This window comes from Pterocles gutturalis, unplaced genomic scaffold (assembly GCF_000699245.1).
Source record: "Pterocles gutturalis isolate BGI_N339 unplaced genomic scaffold, ASM69924v1 scaffold32193, whole genome shotgun sequence".
Taxonomy (NCBI): Eukaryota; Metazoa; Chordata; class Aves; order Pterocliformes; family Pteroclidae; genus Pterocles; species Pterocles gutturalis.
The window spans coordinates 24,488-36,387 of record NW_010124037.1 but is presented as its reverse complement, the minus strand read 5'-3'; the positions used below and the strand labels follow the sequence as shown (position 1 = coordinate 36,387).

The 11,900-nt window shown below is 36.4% G+C and overlaps 1 protein-coding gene across 1 annotated transcript in view; it reads right to left on the bottom strand.

Annotated features, from left to right (window-relative positions):
• Positions 1-201: 201 nt before the first annotated feature.
• LOC104460172 (serine/threonine-protein kinase Sgk3) overlaps positions 202-11,900 on the bottom strand; it is a 28,885-nt gene continuing 17,186 nt past the window's right edge. Inside the window, exons 6-16 of the mRNA XM_010078140.1 lie at positions 11,255-11,304; positions 9,891-9,948; positions 8,995-9,078; positions 8,766-8,897; positions 6,619-6,731; positions 6,372-6,408; positions 6,172-6,258; positions 3,967-4,062; positions 2,949-3,104; positions 1,762-1,851; positions 202-1,135 (exon numbers count right to left, since the gene is read on the bottom strand). Of these exons, the coding sequence (XP_010076442.1) occupies positions 965-1,135; positions 1,762-1,851; positions 2,949-3,104; positions 3,967-4,062; positions 6,172-6,258; positions 6,372-6,408; positions 6,619-6,731; positions 8,766-8,897; positions 8,995-9,078; positions 9,891-9,948; positions 11,255-11,304 (1,074 nt within the window). The 3' untranslated portion in view covers positions 202-964. The remainder of the gene's footprint in view (positions 1,136-1,761; positions 1,852-2,948; positions 3,105-3,966; positions 4,063-6,171; positions 6,259-6,371; positions 6,409-6,618; positions 6,732-8,765; positions 8,898-8,994; positions 9,079-9,890; positions 9,949-11,254; positions 11,305-11,900) is intronic.

Genomic DNA, 11,900 nt, shown 5'->3' with positions numbered 1-11,900 from the left:
CACAAAGACAAGTAGCTATGAATGCTGAAATACAATCAATTTGGAACTTTTAGTGTTTCTTACTATAAATCCATGAGAAAAATCCCTAATATTTGGCATGATCCCCTTACCACCTACCCCCAAAAGGTCAAAGCAAGGTAGCCTTTCAAAGTAACAGTGATTATTGCATATTATATCTTTGGAAAAGCAGAGTTTTAACCAAAAAATATTTGTAATGTAGTTGTGATATAGATATATATATCTTAGGGAGGAAAGAAAAGTAGAACACACAATCAGTAATGTCATCAAATCAATCCAGTTAACTTGTTCCATCCTTGCTTTGAGTAATTCCCCATACCTCAGATAATCTAGTTGAGTGAATGGGTACTTCAGCAAGCACGAGAGAAACAATCCAGTTTTACATGACCAACTTTTCATTCTGCAGAAGTCCTTTAAGAATCTTGGTCTGAATTTATATTGACCCCTTATATAAGTGCTGACAGGTAAATTAACATATATTTCAAACTGATATAACAGGGAAAACATTTACCTTTTTTAAACCAGGATATACAAAAGACAATTTGCATAGTTACAATTTAAGCACAAAGTCACTGTAAATAGGTACAAAAGCATTTATAAATTTACTAACTTCGCTGCTGTTTGTGCCAGCCAACTCTTAGATAAGTATGAATGTAAACCTGAAGGGATTGAGGAGAACAGTCAGTGTTTTTGCTTTAAAAATATGTAGAGAACACTTTTTAAAGGTTTTAAAAAATATTTTCTGCAGCAGGAACAAACAGTTTCATACCCCAAAGAAAGCCATTCAAGATGCCCAAGTTCCTCCTATACAGCAGAGAAAGTTTGTTCATAGGTTTCAAACCTACATACAAAATGAGGCACTAGTTATGCTATTTTGGAATGTGTCCATAACCCTAACATTTCGGTTCACCCCAAATCTTCCAAAACACTGTTGGCTTCTATCTTCCTACGAAAACATATCTTCAGAAGGTGGTGCGTAAGAAAATCCAACAAATGCATCATCCGCCTCTAGGACACTTGCATTCACAATGTTGTAATCGGAAGAAATGCAAACTGAGTACGGGACCATTTCTTCTGTAAACACTGCATCAAAATTCCCAATATCATCTGGTCCAACCTAGAAAAGAGAAGGATCTATCAGCTGTCATATTAATACTGTGTTTTAAACTTGTGCTTGTCCTCTAGATGTCACATGTAACTCTTGACACTGTCTCTACTTTATGTCATCTTTCCTACTTAAGCACAGGAAATTTAAGGAAGCACACCACAGCATCCCTAAAAGCAGCTATTAAAAGCCTGCTTGCTTCTTTTAGCCTGGAGTTCAAGCCAAACCCTACACACCCTTATGATCTGACAAACCCACGAAATATGAAGAAATATCTCCTCCTTAAATGACTGTTAGGGAGATGCAAAAACTACAAAAAACCAGGAAGTCAGTCTTTTGGAAAGTCTTCAAATAAAAGAGGCTATCTGTATTTTCTTCTTTGGTATTCAGACCCCACAAAAATTGACAGTATTTTGACAGGAATGACCAGAGGAAACAGTGATATGTCAAACTGAGTTTTAAGTAAAAAAAAAAAAAAAAAAGTTTCACTGCTCAAAAGTGTGACCACTCAAAAGGCCAGTCAGCACTGGGAGGTTCCCGTTCTTCATCATTCTGAAACAAACATTCTTTTCAAATAGATGAGCCATCAAAAGGCAGAAATTTGGAAGGTACAAACTAAAACAGCACCAGGCACCTACCACATTAGGGTTAAATGGTGGCGGAATCTTCTTCTGAAGAAGATCAGTCCAGCTGAGAGATTCAAAGAATGGGTGCTTTTGAATTTCAAGCTGCAGTAAGGAACAGAGATTTCATATATTTCAGAAATCCATCCTGTGCATCATAGTAAATACTACTTCAGACTGCATGCACATAAGGAAGTCAAGTCCTTCATCAGTTTATGTATTCACAGTTTACTTTGCAATAAAATCTGTACTTGCTAAAAACAGCAAATAAAATTTGTTAACCTGCCTCAACAAACTGGTTTCCTTTTAAGATCGTTCCTTCTGCTTTTATGCCTTAAAATCGATGACCTTAAAGTCTACCACAGAGCAAGAATGCTTTCTCTTAGTAACTCTGCTCTTGCCTTACAAGTTTTAGTAGTTTTTGTAAAACAGATCATTGAGAAGTGGCTGCTTCAAAAACTCTGCAATACCCTTACTGGTTATGAAGTGGCAAACAGCTATGTTAAATGCTCCCATCCTTTCATCTTGCTCCACACTGTGAGAAAGTATGATGTCATAGTCTGAATGCTCCGTTACAAGGTGCACAGACTACTAAACCTTAAGGCTGCAAACAGAAGGCAATGACAATCTCACAATTAATGGATGAAAGAACTCCTCCTAGATCATTCCTCATCACACAGTTCTGAAGACATCTATACTTTCTCACATCACCTTCTTGTAAACAAAGTTTTTGTTGTTATACTGGGTAAACATTTGCCCTTTCAAGGCTAAAAATGCTGTTTGCATGGTAATAGTGTTCCTCTTTATCTGAAGACTCTTTTTTCACATAGTTAGTTAAACTGACATTACCAGAAAATAACCTTCTCTTTTGATTATTTCTCAGTTTTACTACAAACAGTGAAACCTACCTTAGTACACCTTAGTGACTACTACACCAGAAATTGCATTTCCTTTGCTGGCAGCTACAGCAGCAACCAAGCTCAAAATATTTATATCCCACGACAATCATCTCTCCCCTATCCCCAACAACTTTAAGGGATTGACTACATCAGTGTCTTTAACGAAGAAATAAAAAGGAAGAAAACAGAGACAGACATAACAGAACAATCTCTACCTCCAACTATTAAACTTGTGCTGTGCACCTAAATTTGGTGATGTCCCTTTAAATGAAATAGGGCTTGATAAATTAGGACATTACATACAAAATCTTCCCTTGCTCCAAGTCTGCTTTGCCGATCTTTCTCCAAAAGTTCTTCCAGAATAGACCAGGCTGTCAGACTGATTCCTGGGCGCAAAACTAGAGGTTTATGAAGAATATTCTCATACATCTCAGCAACATCACGGCAGTAAAAAGGAGGCTAAAAAACACAAGTTATACATTAATTTGAAGCCACTTGTGACATTTTGTTTCATATGCATTGAATAGTAAATGACTGTTTGTGTAAGAAATACAAACTGCTAGCAGTGAAGAATAAATCTACCTCTTCTTATACACTGCTAACTTCTAATTCAGTCATCACCATTGCCATATCTTTACACTTGATAGCTTCCCCACCCACCTGCTCTTCTCCTAACATGTTCTCACACTCATAAGTGGCCATAGATGCCATTCAGCTTCAAAGCTGCCATTGAACTTGCCTGAAAAGAACAGGAGAGTGGAAAAGCAAATCTATCTCCCTATTTAAGGTCCTATGGGAGGAGATAAAACTCAAGAAAACTAACAGAACAGATTGTTACTGGATTGATTACATATGAGTAGAAGAATCATTGTAAGATTTTTTTGTTTTAATGCTGCATCACGAGGTGGGATGAGCTAACAGTAATTCTGGGAGACGTAAGTAAAAAAAAAAACTTTTAATTTTATTTATTCCAGTATTTAGCAAAATTTCACTATAAGCTGGGTTTTTTCACTGGGTATTATCACTGTTGATTTGGTTTAGTCTCACATTCCTTCAAAGTGGTGACTACTCGTCTTCATCGGATTTGATGTCCATCAGTTTAATCGAAAGCAAAATTTCAGACATCAAGAGGCAATGCAAAATCCAAAAGAGAAAAATAGGTGCTATGTTAAGTATGAGACAAACTGTTCACCCATTTAAGTGGAGTACTTAAATATTTTGAAAAAGTTATCTTTAACAACACTCCAGGGTTACTTCACATAAAAGAGGTGGGGGGGGAGGGGGGGGAACAACCCCTGCCCCCCACATATTAAGTACATACCAGCCCATAAAGCATTTCATAAAGAACTGCACCAAGGCACCACCAGTCTACTGTGTTGTCATAGGGCTGCTTTTTAATGACTTCTGGTGCAAGATACTAAAATTAAAAAAAAAAAAAAGTATTTTAGAGCATTAGGATAGCAAGAATAAAATCTAGGTTTTAGTCACATCACAATAAACACATTCAGGACAAGTTGCTTCATAGCAATTGTTAAGACTATTAAGTATTTATCTTGTTCTTCAACAAACCTGGCAAATACTTCATCACCATCTGGTCATTTACCAAGTAGGACAGCTGTTTTCCCAACTGAAACAATACTTTCCACATACTATTGTTTTGACAAACTACTTTGACACCTCCATTATGAAACTTGTTTTACATTTCAGAAAGGATGCTGCACTCTTTTAGAGGCAACATCTCTCAGCAAGCTGACAATTAGCCATGCCTATTCTGTCATCCTCAGTCTGTATGCTCCCCATCCAGTACATAAAAATGTAAGGAGAAGATATGAATTCTGCTTCAAATCTATCATTACTGAGAAACTGTATGACCTATGTTAAGTTGCAGTGTAAATCATGATGATGGCATGAGTTCTGAGTTGCTAAATTAAGAGATTTTTGTCAAAGAGGTATCACGTGACCAATCTGTGATAAACATCCAATACCATCAAATGCTGAATGACAACACTAAGTGGTTTCCATCTGCCTTGAAAGAAATCTACTCAGCATGTCAGAGCTTACTGACACTACACCACAAGGACAGCCACTTCATAATACAAGTCTATCATTTGTGAATATGCGGTATAAAATTACTATGGTTGCATCATCCATCATCATCTCAGTCCTCATCTACAGTACACACAGTTTGTAAACTCTCAGAACAAGAGGATGTCACTGCTATCATTCTAGTATCCAAATTCTGAAATGTAATTTACAAATAGATGATAGCTTTGTCAGACAAGGCACAGACTGAAACTCACAGTTGAATTAGATCAGTATTTCTCAAACTTCCTGTATGTGTGAGTGCCCTGTAACTAATTTGCTTATAGATGCCCCTACAAAAGCATGAAAAGCAGTTGAAGTGCTTTGAACTCAACTCCTTAAGCTTTTTTTTTAACTTTTCACAGCCTCCTTTGAGCTTTTTAGGTGTTGGAACTCACCAAGTAATTCAACTCAGTGTTTAGAAACACTAAGACGATCATTACACTTTTAGCAGGATTAGGAATCTGAATCTTGGATTAGAAAGGCTAACAGACAACTGCTATGTTTAGTCTTGATATTTAAGAACTCATACAAAGTAACAGCATTAGCAACCTCTTATGTTGCAATTCATGCAAGTCCAAGGTAAATGTGAAGACAACCTCTGAACACGAGAAAAAAAAACATACAGCTTTTCTCAAACAGATCCAGAGCTACTAGTGTTCTATATATTGTCCTTTGACTTTTCAAAAACATTCAATAAATATTGTTTCAACTCACATTTACCACTCAGCTTTATGGATTCCTACTCTGATTATAATGAGGATAAGGTGTCATATCATGCCACCTGCCTTTTTTTTTTTTTTGAGTTTTAGCTAATTTCTATGCCTCACTCATCCTTCACTGCCTTCAAAGGCCTTTTCTGTAATTTAAAGTATGTTTATCAAATTATCAAAGCCACTAATCCTAGCATTTCAGTGAATCCCTCATACGTGTTCAAGACTTCCAGATTCTGAGTTGTCCAGTGTAGTTTTCTCAGTAAAAACAGACAATAGAGTTCAATAAACTCAGTCAGCAAGTTCAAAGTTTCATTCATATGCCAAATTTGCTCAAGAAGCCTACTGAAAAGCAGTGGCAGGATATGGTAAGCAGATTCATACTGGCAAATCTGTTGCAGCTCTTACACAAGCTAACTATCCTGTGCCTAGCCAGCGGCCAGGACGCGTGGGAGGAAACAATGTCTGAAAAGGGATGGGGCAAAGAGAAGAAGAAAGAGATGAGTTATGGGGATGTGGGCAATATGTAGGAGACACTACGTATTAGTAAAAAGGACAAAGAACAGATCTGCAGGAAGCTTGGTTTTGGTTTGGTTTCATGAAAGAGCTTGTTAAAAAAGTGCAAATCTCCAACAGTACAAAAGAGAATATTTGATCTTCCAGCTACACAAACACTAATAGTCAACAGTCATTAATTACTAGCCAAAAAACCATGAAAGTTGTCAACATACTTCTGGTGTCCCACAAAAAGTTGCAGTGGTATCAGAACTCGCAATCCCTTCTTTACAAAGTCCAAAGTCCGTCAACACAACATGACCCTGTTTGAGAAAGAGTGGTATTTTATTAACAGAACATGCTCAACATGTGGCTACACATAGGTGTCAATTTTGTGAGAGAACACAGAAAACCAAGAACAATATTGCATACTTACTAGTGAATCTAGGAGAATGTTCTCTGGCTTTAAATCCCTGTATTTAAAAGAAAAAAATCCTATTAGTTCAAAACAGCAGTCACTAACACAAGAGCTTCAGAGGCAAGGACTTCTATTCTTCAGCAGACATCGTTAAGTTTCGGTGAAATTGTTATGCTCAAATTTCCCATAAGATGATTTCACGCAGTGGTTTTTATTCAGAAATTTGTCCTATTTTGAACTTCTGCAGGACATTTAAGAAACTTACCTGTACACTATATTTATGGAGTGTAAGTAGCCCAGTGCACTGGCTATTTCAGCAGCATAAAATCTGGCTCTGTGCTCAGGAAAGGAACGTTCTCTTTGTAAGTGAAAGAACAGCTGTAAATATGCAAATAGTAAGAACATTATACACAAAAAATCAGATTAATAATGTGCAATTTTAACAGTAAAAAGTAATTTTATCTAGCTGTCAACTTCTTTTTTTTTAAAACATAAAATGAAATAAATTTGGGTTTTGTGCATGACTTTGTCATTCCTTTGCTCTCTTCCTTTGTTTTCTTTAGTAGCTCAGAAACGAATAGGTATCTCACACACATAAGGATGTTCCCCTAAAAACAAGCCTAGTCAAAAGGAATTGGAGTGAAGAACTAAGCTGTGAATAGAGGTTGGCAAGATTACATCATGCGAGACAGCATCCTAACAGAACACAACCTGGTGTCAAATAACTAATCTTTCATTTCTGTGTATGCTTATATTCAAAGTCTTGAATATAGGCATTTATATAATTGTATTCTAAAATCACCTAGATGTAGATCATTTTGGGAGAGGCATATTCCAAGCTGATCCATGAATTCTCTCAACTACAGAGTGCTGTCTGGCTTCATATAGTTTGAGCAGATACAGAAGTCTAGCCAAAGATTAAATCATAAACATACAGATGAAACTATACTACCCATTCAACTTCTAAAAATTTTAAGAAAACAGAAGTTTTCTGCTTTCTGCCTACAAAGTTTGTGAAAAAATAAAAAGCCATCAGAGCTTTCCAAGCACTTCATTCAGATTTGAAAGCTGTTTGCTGTTTTGAACTGTATTTCAGTTTGCCTGGAAGAGTGCCAAAGTTGTGGCTAGAAATTCAGAGTACAGAAAACCAAGGGTCTGCTAATACCTTCTAAGAAAGGTAAGTGTATTAGACAAGAGAAAAGCCCATCTTGTCCCAGTTCTAGCACTTAAAGGGGTCAGAACACCAGCTCTAGGAGCATCATAAATACTGACAGCAGGCCATGTGAATAATAACGTATACCCCAGGTTCATCTCATCCTGGTTTATTTGGCACACTTTATACTTGCCTGCATATATCCCACTACAGCAACGTAATAGAAGACCTTGAGATATGCTGACACAAACTATTTAAATTCTACCCCTTGTGTGTTCTTTCAGCTACCGGAATTTTATCACCTATAACAGTATCCTGTCTCATCCTTCTCTCCTGTTCTGCTTTAAGTACCTGTAAGACCTTCTGAAATGTGTGCATTTTACACTAATAAATTACAAAAGTGAAAACACAGCAAGTGACAAGACATACAGATCTTCTTTAAAGCATGTATGCTGGATTCATATAATAATTTTTCACTACACTGTTTTCTTCAATCGCAACTAATTTCCTAGATAGGTCCAGGTATCCAAGTGTCTACAAGACACCTGTTTTTCCACAAAACCTTTTGAAATAATAGAAGCAACACTTTACAGCCTTCCTATGCATTGGCTATTCAACCACTTTATACATGAGCTTCTTGAGCACTCCTGGAAGTACTGGGTACTCTGAAAAGCAACAGGTCCCTAGCTGAAGACAAACTGTTCCAGAAGTTTCCTTCACAAGTTTTATATCAAGTTACTTAATGGCTCCTCAGATTCAATAGCATCACTCCAAGGAAAAGAATCCTGAGGGTAAGGCTATTTGGCAATAAGTAATTAGAACATGCAAAGCTACAGAATAATCCAAAATTTCCCAATAACATGAATGTAGTAAATTCACTTGCCAGTTTCCTTCCTTCCACTTTCAAAATACTAGCATTTCAGCTAGCATTGCATCTCACATGCAAGAGGAAAAGACAGTTTTACATTGTGAAAAATGTCAGCACAAAATTAATTTGTAATAAAAGTACATTTATGTAACTGTAAAATACAGCATTTCTATCTGACAACCACAAACAAGTTTGGGATTCAAATTGCCGATTAAGAAGAGGAAGAGGGTCTGTCCAGCTATAGAAGTCTGTAGTAACAGCAGATAAAGTAATAAGATTTTCAAAATTGGGAAAATACTGATGATGGCTCATTCTAAAAGATTATTTAATTCTTCCCACCTAGAATGAGCAAAATAGAGAGACTCAAATCCAAAACACAACCACCACATACCTCTCCTCCATTAACAAAATCCAGGACAAAGTAAAGCTTTTCTGTTGTTTGGAATGAGTAATGTAATCCAACCAAAAATGGATGTTTCACATTTTTCAAAAGCACATTACGTTCAGCCATAATATGTTTTTGCTGTAAGGAAGTAAAAGATCAAGAAGTAAACAGGAATGATTTTGTAATTAAAGGAAAAAAGAAGGGAGGTGGATGGAGAAAGAGTATTTCTGTTCACCTCTTTCCTATTAAGAACAACTTTTTTCTGCAGCACTTTGACAGCATAGTATTTCCCATCCAGTTTTCGTTTTGCAAGAAGAACCTGTGAAATTCAAAACAAATTAAGAAATGTCATTGTTGCAGTTCACATTCCATTAGTATTATTTTTATAATTTCGGCATAACTGGAAAGTATTTGTGCTGGTTTTTTCACAGTAAAGTTTCTTTGCTTTTAATATAGTCAATCAGCAATATAATCACCAATAGAGTGAGCTTACAGTTCAGTAAAATCTGTCACGATAGTGATATAATGAAAGAATGAATTACAACATTTATTTTCCAGGACCTGGAAAATCTTCCAGATCTCTGTCAAGATCAATTTCAGCCAGTTTTGTTAGTTTTAAAGATAATTTAACAGAAAACAACAACTTGAAAAATAACCCAAACCCGAAGGTTTCAAGAGGGATTCTCTGTTGCGTCTTTGTAGAATATCAATATTTAAGCAACTTTTCAATGGGCTGTTGCTCACGCTGCTCCATAGCATTAAGGGTTTGACAGAACAGTCCATGCCAATGGGAAATACACAATTTGTACTCCAGCTGTTGCAGAAGCACAGGAGTACCTCCCTTCCTCTCTGGAGGAAACAGGATCCCTATTGCTCTTAACAAGAAAAGAAAACACTCCCTTTTGTTACTTCCAGTAAGTGACCGACGCAGCCAGCAAGTGCCACACCATGGAAAAAATGGCAGGGCTATAAAGCAGCAGCAACAGGGATACAATAGGACAGTTTATATGCCACCCTAGACTGACACCACTTCCAAAACCTCTGGCCAAGTCTCTAGCCAACAGTCACTATGCGTAAGATACCAGCTGGCATCCCTGCACCAGGATAAGACACAGTAGTAATAAAGCTCACCTTGCCAAAGCTGCCTTTCCCAATAACTTTCAGGAAATCAAAGTCTGTTGGTTTAGCACTGAAAGATATTTAGGAAGGAGACAGGTCATCTGAGTAGAAATTACAAGCGTTATAGCTGTACAGCAGTCTAGTGTAGCACTTGAGTTGTAATGGTGAGAACGGCCTGTTAGCACCCTCCTTTATTCTTCATTCCACCCAACACCATCCCTTGGAGAAAATGGCTCCTCTTCATTTTGCAATTCCATTTTCCTCCAGGGAAGGCATTCAAGTTGCATCATTTGAGTTTATTTTATTGTAAGTTTAAGGTTAAGATGTAAAGGAGAAGCAAAACTGTTCTTTTATTCTCCATAGTCTAGTTTCTTGTAATTTTCAAGTCTCCATTTCCCAATGACTTTTCCTGGGGCTAATTTCTCATTTCCAAAGGGCCAAACAGATTCTCAAGCTTACGTGAGGGAGGGAAGGACCAAGTTTGTTATCTGTTCTCTCTTTGCTTATCCTATCTTTCTCTCTATCCATTCCTCCCTCATTTTAAATTACAGTGAGAGGAGGGAGGACCTAACACCTTCCTCTTCTGTGTGTATGTATGAATTCACTCTCAGTTTTTCCACTTCCCACATCACCACTCCTTTCAATTTTTCTCAGGATTCCCTTACCTTTCCCTAAATACAATTGAGGAATATTTTTGTCAGCAAAACAATTATTCACGTTTTCAAATTCCAGTGGTTACATTAACATACACCTCTCCATTTATTGCCCCTAAAGGTAAGTACTCTTAAATTTCATTTCTTACTGCAATCTATTAAGCATTTCCTCCTGTTAGCCCAGAACAAATCTGTGAGGAAAGCAAAACCAAAATAGCAGTCATCATCTAGATGAGAAAAGCACAGATTCACACAGAACTGAAAACAGAAACTCTGTAGAAGACATCAGAGGAACAAGTTATGACTACAGTAACTAGGTTTGTAGTTTCAACAAGACAAGCTGCTCCTTTCCCATGCATTGAAACAAACTTGTTTTCAGAAACTGTTCACATTCTTAACAGTTGTGGGACCACCCCCAAGACAGAGGTCATCTTTGCTACAGTATCCTTAAGTAAAAGGATAGCAGACTAACAAAATTTGAAGGTAAAAAGAAAACAGAATTTTAGAAGTCATTATTTATTTAGCACAGGATTCAATGCTTTGCTTCCTCCAAAGTAGTGCAAATCAACAAATAAAGGCATATAGCCAAATAACTTTTCATACTATTAACAACTACACTCAGTCTTATTTATTTTATTTTAAAATTAATTTCAATAAAATTTCATTAAAATAAACAGAAATTAAAATTCAATTACATTTTAATTCAATTTAATTGAAACCTACTGAGGATTTCCAGATGGTCCCAGGTTGATATTCTGTGAGGTAGAGTTTAACTGTTGGGAGAGATAGAGAGTTTTATTTTTAATACTTAGTTTTAATTCTTTCTTATATTTCAAACAATATTAATTTCAAAATACTGTACTAATTTGCTCAATCCATACCTTTAGACTTGTTACATTATATTTAGAAAGAGTTCTAACATCCAGTTTGGGCACTTCCTAAATTGAAATATGTGGCCATCATCACCTTGTCACAAATTCTTTCTACACACATCAAATTCAAGGACAAAGGTAATAAAAGGACTGTGTCCAGACACAAAGGACGAGATTAGGAATAAAAATTTAAGTACTTTTCAACAAACACCTTGTTCCTCATCCAAAACTTAACCCTTTCTGTATTTGCTCTAGGAATATATTTTCTATCTTTTGTTCTAAATTTTCCAAGATCTTACCAATAAAATAATTTTAAACCCACATTTTAATGCAAGAGTAATTAAGGAAAGACATGTTACTTTAAAAAAAAAAGTGAACATTTTCTCCACCCCAAGAAAAACATTACCAATCTTTCCTATTCTGACATTAAAGGTTAACTCAATTCCAGAAATGGCATGCATCTCACCAGTACACACCAAGACAGAATTTGTAAATTC